General features: G+C 45.5%; 1 protein-coding gene across 1 annotated transcript in view; it reads left to right on the top strand.

The window, feature by feature from the left end:
- The window catches only part of LOC139414751 (solute carrier organic anion transporter family member 2A1-like), an 85,613-nt gene that overhangs the window by 14,348 nt on the left and 45,779 nt on the right, over positions 1 to 25,486 (top strand). Inside the window, exons 2-5 of the mRNA XM_071162434.1 lie at positions 12,932 to 13,069; positions 13,185 to 13,347; positions 21,416 to 21,628; positions 23,539 to 23,637. Of these exons, the coding sequence (XP_071018535.1) occupies positions 12,932 to 13,069; positions 13,185 to 13,347; positions 21,416 to 21,628; positions 23,539 to 23,637 (613 nt within the window). The remainder of the gene's footprint in view (positions 1 to 12,931; positions 13,070 to 13,184; positions 13,348 to 21,415; positions 21,629 to 23,538; positions 23,638 to 25,486) is intronic.

Below are 25,486 nucleotides of genomic sequence, written 5' to 3'. Positions count from 1 at the left end.
GTTCAGGTAGTCGGGTTATAAACAAAGGATTCCCTGTTAGAGTCAACGTGGGCTGGGGGCCCCACCGGTTAGTCGAGGTAATTGAGGTAATGTCAACAGAAGTTCCATTGGGAAACACTTGTATTATTATCCGTTCATGTCGTCTCACAAAAAAAAAAGAATGGACATGGTTTGGATTTAGAGAATATTGTGTTTGTATTTTCAGTACTTCACTGAGCTTATCGCTCTCCTGTTGGTCGGCTAGTGGCTACACCCTCTAGGTACATTTGCATCCCAAATGTCACCCTATTCCCAATGTAGTGCACTACTGTTGACCAGGGCCCATAGGGGATAGGGTACCATGTAGGACATAGCCAAGATGTGTCTTTTTGACTGCTACGTACCGCTGCTCTGTTCTGCTTTGTGAGAGGTCAACCTCATGCTGCTACGTCCTCTCTCCTTCTCTCTCTGGCTCTCTCTCTCTGGCTCTCTGTCTCTCTCTCCGTTCTCTCTCTCTCTCTCTGGCTCTCTGTCTCTCGTTTTCTCTCTTCTCCTCTCGCTCTCTCTTATTCTCTCTCTCATTCTCTCGCTCTCTCATTCTTGCTTTCTCTCTCTCTTTCATTCTCCTGACTTTCCCTGTGACCTGCTCTCTCTCTCTCTCACACACACACACACACACACACACACACACACACACACACACACACACACACACACCCTCTTCCTCACTGTTTCACCATGACATTCTGTTGAGTTTGTTCAAGTGTAAATATAACCTACAATATAGATTTCCCCCTAAATAGACATACCCAAAAGTTATACATTTTTCTGGCGATTCCCATTTCACCAGAATTAGTTAGAAACTGCTGAGGTGATGAAATATGATGTTGTTTCTATTCAACAAAAGTTGTGGAAATTATTTGAAACAATTGTTTAAAGCTGCGATAGGTGACCTTTTTGGACGACCTGACCAAATTCACGTAGAAATGTGTGTTTTCGATCTGTCAACCTCATTGAAAGCCAGTCTAGGAACCGGTATATCTGTTCTATGTTCTCTATTTCTATGCTTCCCCATAAGTTTATTTATTATTTTTTTATTTTAACCTTTATTTTACTTGGCAAGTCAGTTAAGAACAAATTCTTATTTTCAAAGACGGCCTAGGAACAGTGGGTTAACTGCCTGTTCAGGGGCAGAACGACAGATTTGTACCTTGTCAGTTCGGGGGTTTGAACTTGTAAACTTCCGGTTACTAGTCCAACGCTGTAACCACTAGGCTACTACTAAAAAATATATATATTTTACGTTATTTTTTGTTCACCAGTTTCAAACAGTTGAAAATAAAATTAAAATAATTTAGGCTATTGACAATATACTGTATTTCACAGCGGTTTAGTACAATGATTCTCTACACTGCATTGTTCTGTTTTGTCACAATTTAACTGAAATTATTTTATTCTATTTAAATTTTTGCAATCAGCAAATAGAAAAGTGATTCCTGGATATTGCGCCTTTTTTAAATTTAGTAACAGTCAAATTATAAAATGCCTAACTATATAAAAAATGTTCCTTCCTTATTCCTGTAAAACAGATATGATCATATTTAATGACAGGACACATTTGACACCATTACATATCACTGACGACCCGAGAAAGTTGTGCCTGACGACCGCAGAGATGCCATTCAAAATGCCTGCTGACTTTAATCCAAAAGGTTATTTAGTCACTTTTGAGGACAACTATGATTTATTTTTTAAATATGAAAAATTATATTTTTCCCTCATTCAACAAAAGTAGGGGAATAGTGCTTGAAATTATTTAAATGCTTTCTTAATATGGTAACAATCAAATTATAAACGACTTATTATAATAATTTACCTTTCTCATACCTGTAAAATAAATATGAACATACATAGAGACAGTACAAAATTGGCACCATTTCATATAACTGATGACAGAGACATTTCCTGTCCAGCGTCCTCTGAGACACCATTCAAATGTCCACTTTAATAACAGAACCTCTGAGACCCCATTCAAATGTCCACTTTAATAACAGAACCTCTGAGACCCCATTCAAATGTCCACTTTAATAACAGAACCTCTGAGACCCCATTCAAATGTCCACTTTAATAACAGAACCTCTGAGACCCCATTCAAATGTCCACTTTAATAACAGAACCTCTGAGACACCATTCAAATGTCCACTTTAATAACAGAACCTCTGAGGCCCCATTCAAATGTCCACTTTAATAACAGAACCTCTGAGACCCCATTCAAATGTCCACTTTAATAACAGAACCTCTGAGACCCCATTCAAATGTCCACTTTAATAACAGAACCTCTGAGACCCCATTCAAATGTCCACTTTAATAACAGAACCTCTGAGGCCCCATTCAAATGTCCACTTTAATAACAGAACCTCTGAGACCCCATTCAAATGTCCACTTTAATAACAGAACCTCTGAGGCACCATTCAAATGTCCACTTTAATAACAGAACCTCTGAGGCCCCATTCAAATGTCCACTTTAATAACAGAACCTCTGAGACCCCATTCAAATGTCCACTTTAATAACAGAACCTCTGAGGCACCATTCAAATGTCCACTTTAATAACAGAACCTCTGAGGCCCCATTCAAATGTCCACTTTAATAACAGAACCTCTGAGACCCCATTCAAATGTCCACTTTAATAACAGAACCTCTGAGACCCCATTCAAATGTCCACTTTAATAACAGAACCTCTGAGACCCCATTCAAATGTCCACTTTAATAACAGAACCTCTGAGACCCCATTCAAATGTCCACTTTAATAACAGAACCTCTGAGACACCATTCAAATGTCCACTTTAATAACAGAACCTCTGAGGCACCATTCAAATGTCCACTTTAATAACAGAACCTCTGAGACCCCATTCAAATGTCCACTTTAATAACAGAACCTCTGAGACCCCATTCAAATGTCCACTTTAATAACAGAACCTCTGAGGCCCCATTCAAATGTCCACTTTAATAACAGAACCTCTGAGACCCCATTCAAATGTCCACTTTAATAACAGAACCTCTGAGGCACCATTCAAATGTCCACTTTAATAACAGAACCTCTGAGACCCCATTCAAATGTCCACTTTAATAACAGAACCTCTGAGACACCATTCAAATGTCCACTTTAATAACAGAACCTCTGAGACCCCATTCAAATGTCCACTTTAATAACAGAACCTGCTACCCTTATAGATACAAACTTGAAATCATTGGCCACTTTAATAACAGAACCCTTGTCACTTTAATAATGTTTACATTTTGCAATTCTCGTCTCATATGCATATACTGTATTGTACGGTTGTGGCAAAACGTTTTCACTGACACAAATATTAATTTTCACAAAGTCTGCTGCCTTAGATATTTTTGTCGGATGTTTCTATGGAAACCAAATCAAATCCAATTTAATTGGTCACATACACATGGTTAGCCGATGTTAATGCGAGTGTAGCAAAATGCTGAAGTATAATTACAAGTATTTCATAAGTGTCAAAGGCATTTATTGACAATTACATGAAGTTGATGCAAAGAGTCAATATTTGCAGTGTTGACCCTTCTTTTTCAAGACCTCTGCAATCCGCCCTGGCATGCTGTCAATTAACTTCTGGGCCACATCCTGACTGATGGCAGCCCATTCTTGCATAATTAATGCCCGGAGTTTGTCAGAATTTGTGGGGTTTTGTTTGTCCACCCACCTCTTGAGGATTGACCACAAGTTCTCAATGGGATTAAGGTCTGGGGAGTTTCCTGGCCATGGACCCAAAATATCAATGTTTTGTTCCCCGAGCCATTTAGTTATCACTTTTGCCTTATGGCAAGGAGCTCCATTATGCTGGAAAAGGCATTGTTCATCACCAAACTGTTCCTGGATGGTTGGGAGAAGTTGCTCTTGGAGGATGTGTTCGTACCATTCTTTATTCATGGCTGTGTTCTTAGGCAAAATTGTGAGTGAGCCCACTCCCTTGGCTAGGGAGGGAGAGAGGGAGAGAGAGAGGGAGAGAGGGAGGGAGGGAGAGAGAGAGAGAACTCACTCACTCACTCAAGCTGAGTTGTCTGTCTAATGAGAGAGGATGTGGTTCAGATCAGACGGCAGTCTTGTCTTTGATCATGATTATATTGTGAAGCTGAGCCTTTTCATCTTCATTCATCACAATAGACAGCAGTAGGAAGGAAAACTATGTTAGGTCTGAGATCTGCCTCTCGCTTTCAACTCTATTGGGCTGTACTGGCTGTGTAAATAAGGTCGAGCTAGTCGGAAATTAAGCCAAGCTTTTTTATTTGTTTAGGAAGACAGACTGTTCACTTGTATGTTTAGACTGTATTATGGAGGTCCAGCAGTGTCCGACACACACACACACACACACACAAACACACACACGTTTGCTTTGCTATCCTTGTGTGGACCAAACAATTGATTCCCATTCAAAATGATATTTTCCCTAACTCCTAAATCTAATTCTAACCTAAAATAAAAGCCTAAATGTTTTTTTTTTTTTTTAAAGCCTAAAATAGCTTTTTTTTTTCTCCTTTGGGCCCCGGTGAAATGTCCCCACTTGTCTGAATTTTCCTTGTTTTACTATCCTTGTGTGTACTTCTGGTAAAAAACAAAAACGCACACACAGTGTCCAGCCAAACGTCTCCTCAGCTCTCTGTAATGAAAGTTATGAAACTGTCTGGAATATTATGTAATATGGAATTCGGGGCTTCCTTTTAATTATCTCCTCTCAGCGGTGGTTACCGGGGAGACGGAGGTAGAGGTGTCTGTGCTCAAAGAAATGTGTTTGTACTAAAAACAAGAAGTTTAGGAACTCGAAGTGACACATTACAATAGAAAGAACTTCAGTGGCTCCTTGATATTAACATAGTCATTCAAAAAGTTAGCATATTGCCTAATCAACATTCTCAATAAACTGGAATCAAACTGCAATGCTTACTGTAAACTGGAAGGTTACTGTACAGTCATCGATCAGCTGGCAGCTGGCTGTACAGTCATTGATCAGCTGGCAGCTGGCTGTACAGTCATTGATCAGCTGGCTGTACAGTCATTGATCAGCTGGCAGCTGGCTGTACAGTCATTGATCAGCTGGCAGCTGGCTGTACAGTCATTGATCAGCTGACAGCTGGCTGTACAGTCATTGATCAGCTGGCAGCTGGCTGTACAGTCATTAGCGCAAGACAATTATGCCTACAGGTACATGTAAAGAGCAATCCCTCTTCGGTGTTTGTCATGTTTGACAGAGTGAGTAATCATAAGCAACACCTGTGTTAGCAACAATTTGAATTAGTTTGTTAGTTTCTACACAATACACTGATAACAGTTCAGTAATGAATGATTATCCAGGGAGTTTCACTATGTAAAATAACTATTTCCTTGTCCATTAAGGTTTGATTGCCCCACTGCTATTTGCCCATAAGTGTGTGTTGACTGTGTTTCTCCTATGATGTTGCAATAAGACAGATATAAGCGCAACTTACACTAAAACCCTGCCCCATAGCCCCAGTTAGCTGTAGCCCCAGTTAGCTGTAGCCCCATAGCCCCAGTTAGCTGTAGCCCCATAGCCCCAGTTAGCTGTAGCCCCAGTTAGCTGTAGCCCCATAGCCCCAGTTAGCTGTAGCCCCATAGCCCCAGTTAGCTGTAGCCCCATAGCCCCAGTTAGCTGTAGCCCCAGTTAGCTGTAGCCCCATAGCCCCAGTTAGCTGTAGCCCCAGTTAGCTGTAGCCCCAGTTAGCTGTAGCCCCAGTTAGCTGTAGCCCCATAGCCCCAGTTAGCTGTAGCCCCATAGCCCCAGTTAGCTGTAGCCCCATAGCCCCAGTTACACATAGCCCCATAGCTGTCATTAAAGATGCTTCGTCTTTATAATCTGATGATTTATTGCCCACTGTGTTGAAGCTATTTTAGTCTGTCACCCTGAAACTCCACATTTTCAGCAGAGGATCATTTTTGCCAGACTTGCCAGTCAAACTGATAAATCTTAGTTTTAAATTAAATCACAGACAAAAAAAAGATTATTCAGCTTGTTTGGTTGCTTGAGAAAACAGGTCTAGTCAAAACATGAATAATTTTTAAAAACCTGCTAGAAAACATTGTGAAGGCATCTATTGTGCGTGCTAACAAAGCAGAAAGCCAGGCTTTAATAGGAGTATTAACTGTCCCAGAATTGGACTGGGAGTTGATTATGCCTCTGCCTCAGCCTGTTGGTCTTGTAGCTGATAAATAACTCAAAAGGTTAGAATTTATCCACTGCTGTTTTCATAGTAAATCCCGGTCTAAACCTCAACATGCCCCCTTGGCCCTTGGACCACCTTGTGTCTACACAACCCCAGGAGGTTCTGGAATGGACGAGGCTCAGCCTCCATCCCAAATGGCACACTATTCCCTACATGCAAGTAGTGTACTGCAAAAGACTCTGGTCAAAAGTAGTGCACTATATAGGGAATGGGGTGCCATTTGCGACGCAGCCTCAGTCCATCAGTCCATTTGCCTTTTATGCTCCCTTCGAGGAATATAACACTGTCTTTCGTGAAAGACCCTGCTTTTCCAGATAACGATGGCCATGGAGAGCGAGATCACAATGTAAGCAAAAAGGTTAGCAATCACAAGGCCGTCGGGCTAGACGGAATACCAGGGCGCATTCTCAAAGCAATGCGAAGCTGGCTAGTGTCTTCACAGACATATAGAAGACTTCATGATAAGCAGCAGAACTTTTTATCTACCAAGAGAGTATTCATCCATAAATGTCCTGGCTGTCTACATTCCTCTACGTGCCAACACACCCCTCTGGCACTTAACAAACTGCACGTGGTCATAAACAAGAAACCGCTTACAGAGAGGCACCGTTTCTGGTGGGCGGAGACTAACGCAGGGAGACTTAAAACCGTCCTACCTCACTTCTATCAAAATATCTCCTGTGCCACTAGGGGTGAAAAACTCCAGACTACTTTTGGAAAAGACAATGGCTCATGGAGGGAGACGGCTGCCATTTTATGGGCTCCTAACCAACTGTGTTATTTTGTGAGTTTTTTTCACATTATTTTGTACTTAATGTTGCCTCTACCATCTGTTATGACCGAAAATAGCTTCTGGATATCAGAACAGTGATCACTAACCTCGAACTGGACAAGATTTTTTCTTTAATGAGTCCGACGCGAAGGATTTACTGCTTCTCCGAGACCAGGCCCAAATCCCTGTCATTTGCGTGAAGAAAAGACGGAAATACAGGGGGGCGGAGATCGGAGTGCCTTGTGAGAATTCGTCGGCGAGTGGGTAACGTGCCTCTACGATTCGTTCTATTGGCCAATGTGCAATCACTGGAAAATAAACTGGATGATCTCCATTCGAGACTATCCTAGCAACAGGACATTAAAAACTGTAATATCTTATGTTTCACCAAGTCGTGGCTGAACGACGACGACACGGATAATATACAGTTGGCTGGGTTTTCCGTGTTTCGGCAGGACAGAACAGCTACGTCTAGAAAGACGGTGGGGGTGCCCAGTAAGACGAGGGGTGGGGGTGCCCAGTAAGACGAGGGGTGGGGGTGCCCAGTAAGACGAGGGGTGGGGGTGCCCAGTAAGACGAGGGGTGGGGGTGCCCAGTAAGACGAGGGGTGGGGGTGTGTGTCTCTTTGTCAATAACAGCTGGTGCGTGATGTCTAAAACTAAGGAGCTCTCAAGGTATTGCTCGCCTCAGGTAGATTACCTCATAATAAACTGTAAACCACACTATCTACCAAGAGTTTCATCTATATTTTTCGTAGCAGTCTATTAACCACCACAAACTGACAATGGCACTAAGATCACACTCAACGGGCTGTATAAGGCCATAAGCAAACAAGAAAATGCTCATACAGAAGTTGTGCTCCTAGTGGCCGGAGACTTTAATGCAGGCAAACTTAAATCCGTTTCACCTCATTTCTATGTGCAAAAGAAAAAGAGGAAAACACTCTTAGACCACCTTTACTCCACACAGAGATTCATACAAAGTTCTCCCTCACCCTCCATTTGGCAAATGTGACCATAATTCTATCCTCCTGATTCCTGCTTACAAGCAAAAACGAAAGCAGGAAGTACCAGTGACTCGCTCAATACGGAAGTAATCAGATGATGCGGACTGGAATATGTTCCGGGATTCATCCAATGGCATTGAGGAGTATACCTCCTCAGTCACCGGCTTCCTCAATAAGTGCATTGACAACGTCGTCCCCACAGTGACCGTGCGTACATATCCCAACCAGAAGCCATGGATTACAGGCAACATCCGCATCGAACTAAAGGCTAGAGCTGCCGCTTTCAAGGAGCGGGGCACTAATCCGGATGCTTATAATAAATCCTGCTATGCCCTCAGCTAACCATCAAACAGGCAAAGTGTCAATACATTACTAAGATTGAATCCTACTACTCCGACTCTGACGCTCGTCGGATGTGGCAGGGCTTGAAAACTATTATGGACTACAAAGGGAAACCCAGCCACGAGCTACCCAGTGACGCAAGCCTACCAGATGAGCTAAATGCCTTTTATGCTTGCTTTGAGGCAATCAACACTGATGCATGCATGAAAGCACCAGCTGTTCTGGACAACAGTGTGATCATGCTCTCCATAGCCAATGTAAGCAAGACCTTTAAACAGGTCAACATTCACAAGGTCTGGGCCAGATGGTCTGGGCCAGGACGTACTCAGAGCATGTGCTGACCAACTGGCAAGTGTCTTCACTGACATTTTCAACCTCTCCCTGACCGAGTCTGTAATACCTACATGTTTCAAGCAGACCACCATAGTCCCTGTGCCCAAGTACCCGAAGGTAACCTGTGTAAATGAAGTGCTTTAAAAGGCTGGTCATGACTCACATCAACACCATCATCCCGGAAACCCTAGACCCACCCTAATTTGCATACCGCCCCAACAGATCCACAGATGATGCAATCTCATTCGCACTCCACACTGACCTTTCACACCTAGACAAAAGGAACACCTATGTGAGGATGCTGTTCATTGACTACAGCTCAGCATTCAACACCACAGTGCCCACAAAGGACCCTGGGACTCCCTCTACAACAGATTGTTAAGAGTAGGCAACAACACATCTGCCACGCTGATCCTCAACACTGGGGCCCCTCAGGGGTGTGCTTATTCCCCTCCTGTACTCCCTGTTCACCCATGACTGTTTGGCCAAGCACGACTCCAACAACATCATTAAGTTTGCTGACGACACAACAGTGGTAGGCCTGATCAGCGATGAGACAGCCTATAGGGAGGAAGTCAAAGACCTGGCCGTATGATGCCAGGACAACAACCTCTCCCTCAATGTGAGCAAGACAAAGGAGCTGATCTTGGACTACAGGAAAAGGCGGGCCGAACAGAACCCCATTAACATCGACGGGGCTGTAGTAGAGCGGGTCGAGAGTTTCAAATTCCTTGGTGTCCACATCACCAACAAACTATTATCAAATCAAAATGTATGGGTCACATACACATATTTAGCAGATGTTATTGTGTGTGTAGCGAAATGTTTGTGTTCCTAGCTCCAACAGTGCAGTATCTAGCAATTCACAACAATACACACAAATCTAAAAGTAAAAAAAAAATGGAATTAAGAAATATATAAATATTTGGACTGGCATAGACTAAAATACAGTAGAATAGAATATAGTATGTGCATATGAAATTAGTAAATCAGTAGGTAAACATTAAAGTGACTACTGATCCATTATTAAAGTGACCAATGATTCCATGTCTATAGGGCAGCAGCCTCTATGGTGCAGGGTTGAGTAACTTGGTGGTAGCTGGCTAGTGATGACCTTGAGATGAAAGCTGTTTTTCAGTCTCTCGGTCCCAGCTTTGATGCACCTGTACTGACCTCGCCTTCTGGATGATAGCAGGGTGAACAGGTGTTGGCCTGGGGGTTGATGTCCTTGACAATCTTTTTGGCCTTTCTGTGACAACGGGTGCTGTACGTGTCCTGGAGGGCTGTCAGTGTGCCACCGGTGATGCGTTGGGCAGACCGCACCACCCTCTGGAGAGCCCTGCGGTTGTGGGCGGTGCAGTTGCCGTACCAGGCAGTGATACAACCCGGCAGGATGCTCTCAATTGTGCTTCTGTAAAAGTTTGAGTGTCTTAAGGGCCAACCCAAATTTCTTCAGCCTCCTGAGGTGCTGTGTTTGAGCCGTTGTGACTCCACTTTGTGTCTGTACTGACATGTTGCCTGTTGCATGATTGCCTTACAGAAGGGAATAACTACACTGTTTGTATTCAACCATATTCCCAGTCACCTTGCCATGGTTAAATGGTTTGCGCTTTTAGTTATGCACAAATGTTGCCATCTATCCACGGTTTCTGGTTTGGTTAGGTTTTAGTAATCACAGAGGGAACAACATCCCATATATACTTCCTGATGAACTCAGTCACCGTGTCTGTGTATATGTCAATAATAGTATAGTATTTTTTTTACCCCTTTTTCTCCCCAAGTTTCGTGGTATCCAATTGGTAATTAGTCTTGTCTCATCGCTGCAACTCCCGTTATTCTCAGAGACTACCCGGAATATCCCAGTCAGTGTCATCAAAACAATCTTGAAGCATGGAAGCATGGATTCCTGGTGCTTAGACCAGCAATGAATAGACCTTAGCACGGCTACTTCCGGTTTGAGTTTCTGCCTATAGGAAGGGAGGAGCAAAATTGAGTCGTGATCTGATTTGCTGAAGGGAGGGTGGGGGAGGGCCTTGTAGAAATCCTTCGAAATGGGGGTATCAGTGGTTGAGTTTTTCCAGAGCGAGGACTACAGTCAATGTGTTGATAGAACTTCCGTAGTTTTTCTCAAATTTGCTTTGTTAGAATCCCCAGCTACAATAAATGTTCGCCTCAGGATATATGGTTTCCAGTGTAGTTCCTTGAGGGCTGTCGTGGTATTGCCTTGAGGGGGAATATATATGGCTGTGACTATAACAGAAAATAATTATCTTGGGAGGTAATAGGTCTGGTGAACAAAATGCCTTGAGTTTCTGTTTGTTATCCCAATCACATCATGAGTAGTTAATCATGAAACATACACCACCACCCTTCTTCTTCCCGGAGAGTTCTTCATTCCTGTCTGTGCGATGTACTGAGAATCTAGCTGGCTGTATGGACGGGACCACAGTATATACCGAGAAAGTCATGATTCCATGAAACAGAGAATGTTACTGTCCTTGATGTCTCTCTGGAAGGAGATCCTCGCCCTGAGCTAGTCTACTTTATTATCCAGAGACTGAATATTAGCATGTAATATATTCGGAAGCGGTGGATGGTGTGCACGCCTCCTGAGTCGGACTCCAAATACCTCTTCTCCGCTTCGTTCCAAGCACACCAAGACAGTTGTGAAGAGGGCATGACAACACCTTTTCCTCCTCAGGAGACTGAAAAGATTTGGCATGGGTCCCCAGATCCTCAAAAAGTTATACAGCTGCACTATCGAGAGCATCCTGGCCGGTTGCATCACCGCCTGGTATGCCAACTGCTCATCATCCGACCGTACGGTGCCACACAGAGGGTAGTGCATATGGTCCAGTACGTCACTGGGGCCAAGCTTCCTACCATCCAGTACCTATAAACTAGGCTTTGTCAGAGGAAAGCCCTAAAAATGGTCAAATACCAAGTGGTACCGGAGCGCCAAGTCTAGGTCCAAAAGGCCCCTTAAGAACTTCTACCCCCAACCCATGACTGATGAACAATTAATCAAATGGCCACCTGGACTATTTACATTGCACCCCCTTTGTTTTTACACTGCTGCTACTCACTGTTTATCAGTGCATAGTCACTTTACCCCTACCTACATGTACAGATTACAAAAAAAAGAAAAAATTCTCTCCTTTTTCTCCCCATTTTTCGTGGTATCCAATTGGTAATTAGTCTTGTCTCATCGCTGCAACTCCCGAATGGACTCAGGAGAGGCGAAGGTCGAGAACCGTGCGTCATCCGAAACACAACCTAGCCAAGCCGCACTGCTTCTTGACACAATGCCCGCTTAACCCAGAAGCCAGCCGCAACCAATGTGTCAGAGGAAACACCGTACACGATGGCGACCGTGTCAACGTGCACGACTCCCGGCCCGGCGCAGGAATCGCTTAGAGCACGATGGGACATTCCTGCCGGCCCAAACCCTCCCCTAACCCGAACGACTCTGGGCCAATTGTGTGGCGTCCCATGGGTCTCCCGGTCGCGGACGGCTGCGACAGAGCCTAGACTCAAACTAGGATCTCTAGTGGCACAGCTAGCACTGCGATGCAGTGCCTTGGACCACTTCACCACCACCAAATATTTTCTTAACTATTTCTTGAACTGCATTGTTGGTTAAAGGCGTGTAAGTAAGCATTTCACAGTAAAAACCTGTTGGTTTTCGGTGCATGCGACAAATTACATTTGATTTAGCCCCTTATTTTTGGCACTAAGCAGTATCCATATAAAATGTACTTCCATTCATTTTTTTCAACTGGTACAGGGGACCTTCAGACGAGTCTTGTGAGGCCTGTGGGCGTCCTAGAACAAAACAACCAACATAATACAAAACGTGTTATATTTTCGGGATGTCTCATGGTCTGACAAACAACCCCTCTATCTCTGTCACCTTACACCGCGGAAGTGAGACATAGGTGGATGCGTCAAAGGAAAAATACACATCTCCAACTTAATCTGACAGATTTACATTTCATAGGGGTGGCAGGGTAGCCTAGTGGTTAGAGCGTTGGACTAGTAACCGGAAGGTTGCAAGATCAAATCTCCGAGCTAACAAGGTGCAAATCTGTCTTTCTGCCCCTGAACAGGCAGTTAACCCACTGTTCCTAGGCCGTCATTGAAAATAAGAATTTGTTCTTAACTGACTTTCCTGGTTAAATAAAGGTAAAATAAAAAAAAAGATTGGTCTCTGTCTCTCTCTCTCCTCTTGTAGATGTTTGTGCTGTGTCATGGCCTGCTGCAGCTCACCCAGCTCCTGTACAGCTCCTACTTTAAAAGCACCATAACCACCATCGAGAGACGCTTTGGCCTCAGCAGCTTCTCCTCCGGTACCGTCTCCTCTCTGCACGAGGTAGGACGCAGATCTCACTACAGGGCTCTCTCTGTCTCCATCTGGTCTCCTGGTGGGGAACACAGACCTGCTGTATCCTGATTACAGGGCTCTCTCTGTCTCCATCCTTCTTTAGGTGGGGAACACAGTTCTGATAGTGTTTGTGAGTTACCTGGGCAGCAGGGTCCATCGGCCTCGTCTGATTGGACTGGGTGGTCTGCTGATGTCCATCAGCGCGCTGATCCTGGCCCTACCTCACTTCCTGTCCCAGCCCTATGAGTTTGACTCTGTCATACATGGTAAGATCTAGGGGTTCAATATATTTATAAATATATTTTTTATATCTACAGTACTCTGCAATACAAAGAACACACTTCTGAATAAAAATCCTTCTTGGGCAGAGTTTCCAGAACACAGATGTGAACCTTCTTGTTGCTGAGAAGCAGTAAGAAATGCTTCTTAGTCTACGACTAGGCTTTCGTCTGTGTCCGGGAAACTGGCCGCATGAGTTTTAAAACCTAGTATATGGCAAGCATCATCCACAATCAGTCTCTCTAAAGCAGCAAGCATCATCCACAGTCGGTCTCTCTAAAGCAGCAAGCATCATCCACAGTCGGTCTCTCTAAAGCAGCAAGCATCATCCACAATCATTCTCTCTAAAGCAGCAAGCATCATCCACAATCAGTCTCTCTAAAGCAGCAAGCATCATTCACAATCAGTCTCTCTAAAGCAGCAAGCATCATCCACAGTCGGTCTCTCTAAAGCAGCAAGCATCATCCGCAGTCGGTCTCTCTAAAGCAGCAAGCATCATCCACAATCAGTCTCTCTAAAGCAGCAAGCATCATCCGCAGTCGGTCTCTCTAATGCAGCAAGCATCATCCACAATCGGTCTCTCTAAAGCAGCAAGCTTCCGGCGCCGACAGAGATGGCCGCCTCGCTTCGCGTTCCTAGGAAACTATGCAGTTTTTTGTTTTTTTACGTGTTATTTCTTACATTAGTACCCCAGGTCATCTTAGGTTTCATTACATACAGTCGAGAAGAACTACTGAATATAAGATCAGCATCAACTCACCATCAGTACGACCAAGAATATGTTTTTCGCGACGCGGATCCTGTGTTCTGCCTTACAAACAGGACAAAGGAGTGGATCCTATGCAGCGACCCAAAAAAACGACTCCGAAAGAGAGGGAAACGAGGCGGTCTACTGGTCAGACTCCGGAGACGGGCACAGCGCGCACCACTCCCTAGCATTCTTCTTGCCAATGTCCAGTCTCTTGACAACAAGGTTGATGAAATCCGAGCAAGGGTAGCATTCCAGAGGGACATCAGAGACTGTAACGTTCTTTGCTTCACGGAAACGTGGCTTACTGGAGAGACGCAATCCGAAGCGGTGCAGCCAACAGGTTTCTCCACGCATCGCGCAGACAGGAAAAAACATCTTTCTGGTAAAAAGAGGGGCGGGGGCGTATGCCTTATGACTAACGTGACATGGTGCGATGAAAGAAACATACAGGAACTCAAATCCTTCTGTTCACCTGATTTAGAATTCCTCACAATCAAATGTAGACCGCATTATCTACCAAGAGAATTCTCTTCGATCATAATCACAGCCGTATATATCCCCCCCCAAGCAGACACATCGATGGCTCTGAACGAACTTTATTTAACTCTCTGCAAACTGGAAACAATTTATCCGGAGGCTGCATTCATTGTAGCTGGGGATTTTAACAAGGCTAATCTGAAAACAAGACTCCCCAAATTTTATCAGCATATCGATTGCGCAACCAGGGGAGGAAAGACCTTGGACCATTGTTACTCTAACTTCCGCGACGCATATAAGGCCCTGCCCCGCCCCCCTTTCGGAAAAGCTGACCACGACTCCATTTTGTTGATCCCTGCCTACAGACAGAAACTAAAACAAGAGGCTCCCACGCTGAGGTCTGTCCAACGCTGGTCCGACCAAGCTGACTCCACACTCCAAGACTGCTTCCATCACGTGGACTGGGAGATGTTTCGTATTGCGTCAGATAACAACATTGACGAATACGCTGATTCGGTGTGCGAGTTCATTAGAACGTGCGTTGAAGATGTCGTTCCCATAGCAACGATTAAAACATTCCCTAACCAGAAACCGTGGATTGATGGCAGCATTCGTGTGAAACTGAAAGCGCGAACCACTGCTTTTAATCAGGGCAAGGTGTCTGGTAACATGACCGAATACAAACAGTGCAGCTATTCCCTCCGCAAGGCTATCAAACAAGCTAAGCGCCAGTACAGAGACAAAGTAGAATCTCAATTCAATGGCTCAGACACAAGAGGCATGTGGCAGGGTCTACAGTCAATCACGGACTACAGGAAGAAACCCAGCCCAGTCACGGACCAGGATGTCTTGCTCCCAGGCAGACTAAATAACTTTTTTGCCCGCTTTGAGGACAATACAGTGCCACTGACACGGCCTGCAACGAAAACATGCGGTCTCTCCTTCACTGCAGCCGAGGTGAGTAAGACATTTAAACGTGTTAACCCTCGCAAGGCTGCAGGCCCAGATGGCATCCCCAGCCGCGCCCTCAGAGCATGCGCAGACCAGCTGGCCGGTGTGTTTACGGACATATTCAATCAATCCCTATACCAGTCTGCTGTTCCCACATGCTTCAAGAGGGCCACCATTGTTCCTGTTCCCAAGAAAGCTAAGGTAACTGAGCTAAATGACTACCGCCCCGTAGCACTCACATCCGTCATCATGAAGTGCTTTGAGAGACTAGTCAAGGACCATATCACCTCCACCCTACCTGACACCCTAGACCCACTCCAATTTGCTTACCGCCCAAATAGGTCCACAGACGATGCAATCTCAACCACACTGCACACTGCCCTAACCCATCTGGACAAGAGGAATACCTATGTGAGAATGCTGTTCATCGACTACAGCTCGGCATTCAACACCATAGTACCCTCCAAGCTCGTCATCAAGCTCGAGACCCTGGGTCTCGACCCCGCCCTGTGCAACTGGGTACTGGACTTCCTGACGGGCCGCCCCCAGGTGGTGAGGGTAGGCAACAACATCTCCTCCCCGCTGATCCTCAACACTGGGGCCCCACAAGGTTGCGTTCTGAGCCCTCTCCTGTACTCCCTGTTCACCCACGACTGCGTGGCCACGCACGCCTCCAACTCAATCATCAAGTTTGCGGACGACACAACAGTGGTAGGCTTGATTACCAACAACGATGAGACGGCCTACAGGGAGGAGGTGAGGGCCCTCGGAGTGTGGTGTCAGGAAAACAACCTCACACTCAACGTCAACAAAACTAAGGAGATGATTGTGGACTTCAGGAAACAGCAGAGGGAACACCCCCCTATCCACATCGATGGAACAGTAGTGGAGAGGGTAGCAAGTTTTAAGTTCCTCGGCATACACATCACAGACAAACTGAATTGGTCCACTCACACAGACAGCATCGTGAAGAAGGCGCAGCAGCGCCTCTTCAACCTCAGGAGGCTGAAGAAATTCGGCTTGTCACCAAAAGCACTCACAAACTTCTACAGATGCACAATCGAGAGCATCCTGGCGGGCTGTATCACCGCCTGGTATGGCAACTGCACCGCCCTCAACCGTAAGGCTCTCCAGAGGGTAGTGAGGTCTGCACAACGCATCACCGGGGGCAAACTACCTGCCCTCCAGGACACCTACACCACCCGATGTCACAGGAAGGCCATAAAGATCATCAAGGACATCAACCACCCGAGCCACTGCCTGTTCACCCCGCTATCATCCAGAAGGCGAGGTCAGTACAGGTGCATCAAAGCTGGGACCGAGAGACTGAAAAACAGCTTCTATCTCAAGGCCATCAGACTGTTAAACAGCCACCACTAACACTGAGTGGCTGCTGCCAACACACTGACACTGACTCAACTCCAGCCACTTTAATAATGGGAATTGATGGGAAATGATGTATATATATCACTAGCCACTTTAAACAATGCTACCTTATATAAATGTTACTTACCCTACATTATTCATCTCATACGCATACGTATATACTGTACTCTATATCATCGACGGTATCCTTATGTAATACATGTATCACTAGCCACTTTATACTATACTATGCCACTTTGTTTACATACTCATCTCATTTGTACATACTGTACCCGATACCATCTACTGTATCTTGCCTATGCTGCTCTGTACCATCACTCATTCATATATCCTTATGTACATATTCTTTATCCCCTTACACTGTGTACAAGACAGTAGTTTGGAATTGTTAGTTAGATTACTTGTTATTACTGCATTGTCGGAACTAGAAGCACAAGCATTTCGCTACACTCGCATTAACATCTGCTAACCATGTGTATGTGACAAATAAAATTTGATTTGATTTGATTTGAGCATCATCCGCAGTCAGTCTCTCTAAAGCAGCAAGCATCATCCACAGTCAGTCTTTCTAAAGCAGCAAGCATCATCCACAGTCGGTCTTTCTAAAGCAGCAAGCATCATCCACAGTCGGTCTTTCTAAAGCAGCAAGCATCATCCACAGTCGGTCTTTCTAAAGCAGCAAGCATCATTCACAGTCGGTCTTTCTAAAGCAGCAAGCATCATCCACAGTCGGTCTTTCTCAAGCAGCAAGCATCATCCGCAGTCAGTCTAAAGCAGCAAGCATCATCCGCAGTCGGTCTTTCTAAAGCAGCAAGCATCATCCGCAGTCGGTCTCTCTAAAGCAGCAAGCATCATCCGCAGTCGGTCTCTCTAAAGCAGCAAGCATCATCCGCAGTCAGTCTCTCTAAAGCAGCAGTCCCAGTATGTTGGACCTGGTTCAGCCTGTCATGGAGTAGAGTAGTATTGTGGTAGAGTGGTGGTGTAGTGTTGGAGTGATGTTTTGGAATGGAGTGGTATAGCGGAATGGTGTAGAAAAGTGGTGTAGTGGATTGGTTTAATGGTGTGGTGGATTGGTGTAGTGGTATTGGTGTGGAGGGGTGTATTGGTGTGGTTTATTGGTGTGGTAGTGTGGAGTGGTGTATTGATGTGGAGGGGTGTATTGGTGGGGTAGTGTGGAGGGGTGTATTGATGTGGAGGGGTGTATTGGTGTGGTAGTGTGGAGGGATGCATTGGTGTGGTAGTGTGGAGGGATGCATTGGTGTGGTAGTGTGGAGGGATGCATTGGTGTGGTAGTGTGGAGGGGTGTATTGGTGTGGTAGTGTGGAGGGGTGTATTGGTGGGGTAGTGTGGAGGGGTGTATTGGTGGGGTAGTGTGGAGGGGTGTATTGGTGGGGTAGTGTGGAGGGGTGTATTGATGTGGAGGGGTGTATTGGTGTGGTAGTGTGGAGGGGTGTATTGGTGGGGTAGTGTGGAGGGGTGTATTGATGTGGAGGGGTGTATTGGTGTGGTAGTGTGGAGGGATGCATTGGTGTGGTAGTGTGGAGGGGTGTATTGGTGTGGTAATGTGGAGGGGTGTATTGGTGTGGTAGTGTGGAGGGATGCATTGGTGTGGTAGTGTGGAGGGATGCATTGGTGTGGTAGTGTGGAGGGGTGTATTGGTGGGGTGTATTGGTGGGGTAGTGTGGAGGGGTGTATTGGTGGGGTAGTTTGGAGGGGTGTATTGATGTGGAGGGGTGTATTGGTGTGGTAGTGTGGTATTGTGGAGGGGTGTATTGGTGGGGTAGTGTGGAGGTGTTTATTGATGTGGTATTGTGGAGGGATGCATTGGTGTGGTAGTGTGGAGGGATGCATTGGTGTGGTAGTGTGGAGGGGTGTATTGGTGTGGTAGTGTGGAGGGGTGTATTGGTGGGGTAGTGTGGAGGGGTGTATTGGTGGGGTAGTGTGGAGGGGTGTATTGATGTGGTAGTGTGGAGGGATGCATTGGTGTGGTAGTGTGGAGGGATGCATTGGTGTGGTAGTGTGGAGGGGTGTATTGGTGTGGTAGTGTGGAGGGGTGTATTGGTGGGGTAGTGTGGAGGGGTGTATTGGTGGGGTAGTGTGGAGGGGTGTATTGATGTGGAGGGGTGTATTGGTGTGGTAGTGTGGAGGGGTGTATTGGTGTGGTATTGTGGAGGGGTGTATTGGTGGGGTAGTGTGGAGGGGTGTATTGATGTGGAGGGGTGTATTGGTGTGGTAGTGTGGAGGGGTGTATTGGTGGGGTAGTGTGGAGGGGTGTATTGGTGGGGTAGTGTGGAGGGGTGTATTGATGTGGAGGGGTGTATTGGTGGGGTAGTGTGGAGGGATGCATTGGTGTGGCTGATTGGTGTTGTGGATTAGTTTATTGGTGTGGATTGGTGAGGGGAGTGGATTGGTGTGGTGGTGTGGTGGATCGGTTTAGTGCTGTGGATTGGTTTGGTGGCTTGATTAAATGGTGTGGATTGGTTTAATGGTGTAGTGGTGTGGATTGGTTTGGTGGATTGGTGTGGTGTAGTAGTGTGGTTTGGTGGATTGGTGTGGTGTAGTAGTGTGGTTTAGTGGATTGGTGCAGTGGATTGGTTTAGTATTGTAGTGGTGTGGTGGAGTGGATTGTTGTAGTGTAAATCAAATCAAATGTATTTATATAGCTCTTTCTAGGAAAAACTCCCTAGAAAGGCCAAAACCTAGGAAGAAACCTAGAGAGGAACCAGGCTATGAGGGGTGGCCAGTCCTCTTCTGGCTGTACCGGGTGTAGATTATAGCAGAACATGGCCGAGCTGTTCAAATGTTCATAAATGACCAGCATGGTCAAATAATTGTGTAGTGGTGTGGATTAGTTTGTTTAAGGGGTTGGTTTAGTAGTGTGGTGGAGTTGATTGGTTTAGTGGTGTGGTGGAGTTGATTGGTTTAGTGGTGTGGTGGAGTTGATTGGTTTAGTGGTGTGGTGGAGTTGATTGGTTTAGTAGTGTGGTGGAGTTGATTGGTTTAGTGGTGTGGTGGAGTGGTTTAGTGTTGTGGTTTAGTAGTGTGGTGGAGTTGATTGGTTTAGTGGATTGATGTAGTTGTTTAGGGGGTTGGTTTAGTAGTGTGGTGGAGTTGATTGGTTTAGTGGTGTGGTGTGGTGCATTGGTTTAGTGGTGTGGTGGATTGGTTTAGTTGTGTGGTGGAGTGGACTGGTTTAGTAGTGTGGTGGAGTTGATTGGTTTAGTAGTGTGGTGGAGTTGATTGGTTTAGTGGTGTGGTGTGGTGCATTGGTTTAGTGGTGTGGTGGATTGGTTTAGTTGTGTGGTGGAGTTGATTGGTTTAGTGGTGTGGTGTGGTGCATTGGTTTAGTGGTGTGGTGGAGTGGACTGGTTTAGTTGTGTGGTGGAGTGGATTGGTTTAGTGGTGTGGTGGAGTGGTTTAGTGGATTGGTTAAGTGGTTTAGGGAATTGGTTTTGTAGTGGTGTGGTGGATTGGTTTAGTGGTGTGGTGTGGTGGATTGGTTTAGGGTGTGGTGTTGTGGATTGGTTTATTGGATTGGTTTAGTATTGTAGTGGTGTGGTGGTTTATAGGATTGGTGTAGTGGTGTGGTGGAGTGGATTGGTTTAGTAGTGTAGTGGTGGAGTGGATTGGTTTAGTGGTGTGGTGGATTGTTTTAGTGGTGTGGTGGGGTGGATTGGTTTAGTAGTGTGATGGAGTGGATTGGTTTAGTGGTGTGGTGCATTGGTTTAGTGGTGTGGTGGATTGGTTTAGTGGTGGATTGGTTTAGTGGTGTGGTGGGGTGGACTGGTTTAGTTGTGTGGTGGAGTGGACTGGTTTAGTTGTGTGGTGGAGTGGACTGGTTTAGTTGTGTGGTGGAGTGGATTGGTTTAGTGGTGTGGTGGATTGGTTTAGTGGTGTGGTGGAGTGGTTTAGTGTTGTGGTTTAGTGGTGTGGTGGATTGGTTTAGTGGTGTTGTGGATTGGTTTAGTGGTGTGGTGGAGTGGATTTGTTTAGTGGTGTGGTTAGATGTGGATGGTTGGATTTAGAAATAATGAATTGTGAAAGCCAGCCTGTTCTGCAGGTGTTCTCTAGCTGAACCCATTCTACATAAATCAGCAGGAAAATGTTAATCTCTGAGCACTTCAAGAAAGCCAAGAAGATTAAGACTGTCTCTCAGGCAGTTGATTTAATTCAGAGCTCTGTTCATTCTCTTCCCTCCTCCTCTGTCTGCCCTGTAGACACACACACACCCACAACATGCATGCATACACACACACACACACACACACACACACACATACCAACCCACTACCCTGGCTGGATGCTACTTGTCATGGGGTACCACTGAAGGGTCACATTATCAAACTCCAGGAATAGCTGTGTATTGTTCACAGGTCTGTAATTAACTCTGTCTGTCTGTCTCTCTGTGTCTGTCTGTCTGTCTCTCTGTGTCTGCCTGTCTGTCTCTGTCTGTCGCTGTACTTGTGTCTGTGGATGTGTTTTTTCCCTAGATCGCCAAGACCTGTGTTCACTCCAAGGTACCTCCAACATGACAGAGGCCTGTGGGAAGACAGAGATCAAGCGTATAGCAGACACCAACAACTTGTGGCTGCTCATGGCTATAGCTCAGCTGCTGTTCGGAGTGGGGTCTGTTCCCATACAACCCTTTGGTATCTCTTATGTGGATGACTTCGCCGGACGAGGCAACTCCCCCCTCTACATAGGTAAGAGGCCTGTAGCCTACTGAAACACTAGTCTCTCTACATAGGTAAGAGGCCTGTAGCCTACTGAAACACTAGAACCTCTACATAGGTAAGAGGCCTATAGCTTACTGAAACACTAGAACCTCTACATAGGTAAGAGGCCTGTAGCCTACTGAAACACTAGTCTCTCTACATAGGTAAGAGGCCTGTAGCCTACTGAAACACTAGAACCTCTACATAGGTAAGAGGCCTGTAGCTTACTGAAACACTAGAACCTCTACATAGGTAAGAGGCCTGTAGCTTACTGAAACACTAGAACCTCTACATAGGTAAGAGGCCTGTAGCCTACTGAAACACTAGAACCTCTACATAGGTAAGAGGCCTGTAGCCTACTGAAACACTAGAACCTCTACATAGGTAAGAGGCCTGTAGCTTACTGAAACACTAGAACCTCTACATAGGTAAGAGGCCTGTAGCTTACTGAAACACTAGAACCTCTACATAGGTAAGAGGCCTATAGCCTACTGAAACACTAGAACCTCTACATAGGTAAGAGGCCTGTAGCCTACTGAAACACTAGAACCTCTACATAGGTAAGAGGCCTATAGCCTACTGAAACACTAGAACCTCTACATAGGTAAGAGGCCTGTAGCCTACTGAAACACTAGAACCTCTACATAGGTAAGAGGCCTGTAGCTTACTGAAACACTAGAACCTCTACATAGGTAAGAGGCCTGTAGCCTACTGAAACACTAGAACCTCTACATAGGTAAGAGGCCTGTAGCCTACTGAAACACTAGAACCTCTACATAGGTAAGAGGCCTGTAGCCTACTGAAACACTAGAACCTCTACATAGGTAAGAGGCCCATAGCTTACTGAAACACTAGAACCTCTACATAGGTAAGAGGCCTGTAGCCTACTGAAACACTAGAACCTCTACATAGGTAAGAGGCCTATAGCTTACTGAAACACTAGAACCTCTACATAGGTAAGAGGCCCGTAGCCTACTGAAACACTAGAACCTCTACATAGGTAAGAGGCCTGTAGCCTACTGAAACACTAGAACCTCTACATAGGTAAGAGGCCCATAGCCTACTGAAACACTAGAACCTCTACATAGGTAAGAGGCCTATAGCCTACTGAAACACTAGAACCTCTACATAGGTAAGAGGCCTATAGCTTACTGAAACACTAGAACCTCTACATAGGTAAGAGGCCCATAGCTTACTGAAACACTAGAACCTCTACATAGGTAAGAGGCCTGTAGCTTACTGAAGTTGACCAAGTTACAATCAAATCTGATTAAAATCTATTGCAAGACTTGAAAATTGCTGTGTATCCGTGACCCCCAACATCTTGACAGAGCTTGAATCATTTTGAAAAGAGTGGGGGGGGGGGTGTAAATACTTATCTAATCTACTAATTTGGTGTTACATTTTTCATTCATTTTTAAGAAATGTAAAAATATATTTTTTTAAATTACTTTGAAAGATTTTGTGTGGATTGTTGACAAAAAAAAATGACACTTAAAACCATTTGTAACACAATAAAATGTGAAGATTACTTATGATACCCACTGTAGGTAAGAGGCTTGTAGCCTATGGAAGCACTAGCCTATACTATTTTTACCATATAGTATTTTTACTGAGTTGTCTACGACAATCTCCCGAGTCTAACTAAAACACCTTAGCTGAACACAAGCGGGTTGTAATCGCTTCTCTCATAGATTATGAAAAGTAAAGTTTGTCGGAGTTATTTAGCAAAAAACAAGAGGAGAGATTGTATTAATTTAGTTAATAACAGACACTTGGACACGATCCAGCTGGTCTCTTCTTTGAGGTTTTTAGTACTGCAGCTACGGCAGGCTCAACACAGACTGTAGTATTACAGTAGGACGTGGTGTTAAAGACTGTCTCTTTTCTCTTCCCAGCCATCCTGTTTGCTGTGTCTGTGTTTGGACCTGCCTTTGGCTTCCTGCTGGGCTCCGTCATGCTGAGGATCTATGTGGACGTGGACAGAACCGGCTCAGGTAGATACTGCGTTTGGGTTGTTACGTGGTGGATAGAACCGGCTCAGGTAGATACTGCGTTTGGGTTGTTACGTGATGGACAGAACCGGTTCAGGTTGATACTGGGTTTGGGTTGTTACGTGGTGGACAGAACCGGCTCAGGTAGATACTGCGTTTGGATTGTTACGTGGTGGACAGAACCGGTTCAGGTTGATACTGCGTTTGGGTTGTTACGTGGTCGACAGAACCGGCTCAGGTTGATACTGGGTTTGGGTTGTTACGTGGTGGACAGAACCGGTTCAGGTAGATACTGTGTTTGGGTTGTTACGTGGTGGACAGAACCGGTTCAGGTAGATACTGCATTTGGGTTGTTACGTTGTGGACAGAACCGGCTCAGGTAGATACTGCGTTTGGGTTGTTACGTGGTGGACAGAACCGGCTCAGGTTGATACTGGGTTTGGGTTGTTAGATTGGTGGCAGAGGTTGGCTAGCTGGTTGGAGTGTAGGATTGCATTGCTTGGTAAGCAACTCCAGTGTATATTTGGCCTTGTGTTTTAGGTTATTGTCCTGCTGAAAGGTGAATTTATCTATTTATTTAGGAACAGTGGGTTAACTGGCCTAGGAACAGTGGGTTAACTGGTCTAGGAACAGTGGGTTAACTGGTCTAGGAACAGTGGGTTAACTGGTCTAGGAACAGTGGGTTAACTGGTCTAGGAACAGTGGGTTAACTGGTCTAGGAACAGTGGGTTAACTGGTCTAGGAACAGTGGGTTAACTGGTCTAGGAACAGTGGGTTAACTGGTCTAGGAACAGTGGGTTAACTGGTCTAGGAACAGTGGGTTAACTGGTCTAGGAACAGTAGGTTAACTGGTCTAGGAACAGTGGGTTAACTGGTCTAGGAACAGTGGGTTAACTGGTCTAGGAACAGTGGGTTAACTGGTCTAGGAACAGTGGGTTAACTGGTCTAGGAACAGTGGGTTAACTGGTCTAGGAACAGTGGGTTAACTGGTCTAGGAAGAGAGGGGTTAACTGGTCTAGGAACAGTGGGTTAACTGGTCTAGGAACAGTGGGTTAACTGGCCTAGGAACAGTGGGTTAACTGGCCTAGGAACAGTGGGTTAACTGGCCTAGGAACAGTGGGTTAACTGGCCTAGGAACAGTGGGTTAACTGGCCTAGGAACAGTGGGTTAACTGGCCTAGGAACAGTGGGTTAACTGGTCTAGGAACAGTGGGTTAACTGGTCTAGGAACAGTGGGTTAACTGGTCTAGAACAGTGGGTTAACTGGCCTAGGAACAGTGGGTTAACTGGCCTAGGAACAGTGGGTTAACTGGCCTAGGAACAGTGGGTTAACTGGTCTAGGAACAGTGGGTTAACTGGTCTAGGAACAGTGGGTTAACTAACCTAGGAACAGTGGGTTAACTAACCTAGGAACAGTGGGTTAACTGGTCTAGGAACAGTGGGTTAACTGGCCTAGGAACAGTGGGTTAACTGGCCTAGGAACAGTGGGTTAACTGGCCTAGGAACAGTGGGTTAACTGGTCTAGGAACAGTGGGTTAACTGGTCTAGGAACAGTGGGTTAACTGGTCTAGGAACAGTGGGTTAACTGGTCTAGGAACAGTGGGGTTAACTGGTCTAGGAACAGTGGGTTAACTGGCCTAGGAACAGTGGGTTAACTGGCCTAGGAACAGTGGGTTAACTGGCCTAGGAACAGTGGGTTAACTAACCTAGGAACAGTGGGTTAACTAACCTAGGAACAGTGGGTTAACTGGTCTAGGAACAGTGGGTTAACTGGCCTAGGAACAGTGGGTTAACTGGCCTAGGAACAGTGGGTTAACTGGTCTAGGAACAGTGGGTTAACTGGTCTAGGAACA

This window comes from Oncorhynchus clarkii, chromosome 1 (assembly GCF_045791955.1).
Source record: "Oncorhynchus clarkii lewisi isolate Uvic-CL-2024 chromosome 1, UVic_Ocla_1.0, whole genome shotgun sequence".
NCBI classification, from domain to species: Eukaryota; Metazoa; Chordata; class Actinopteri; order Salmoniformes; family Salmonidae; genus Oncorhynchus; species Oncorhynchus clarkii.
This window is presented reverse-complemented; position numbering and strand designations above follow the sequence as displayed.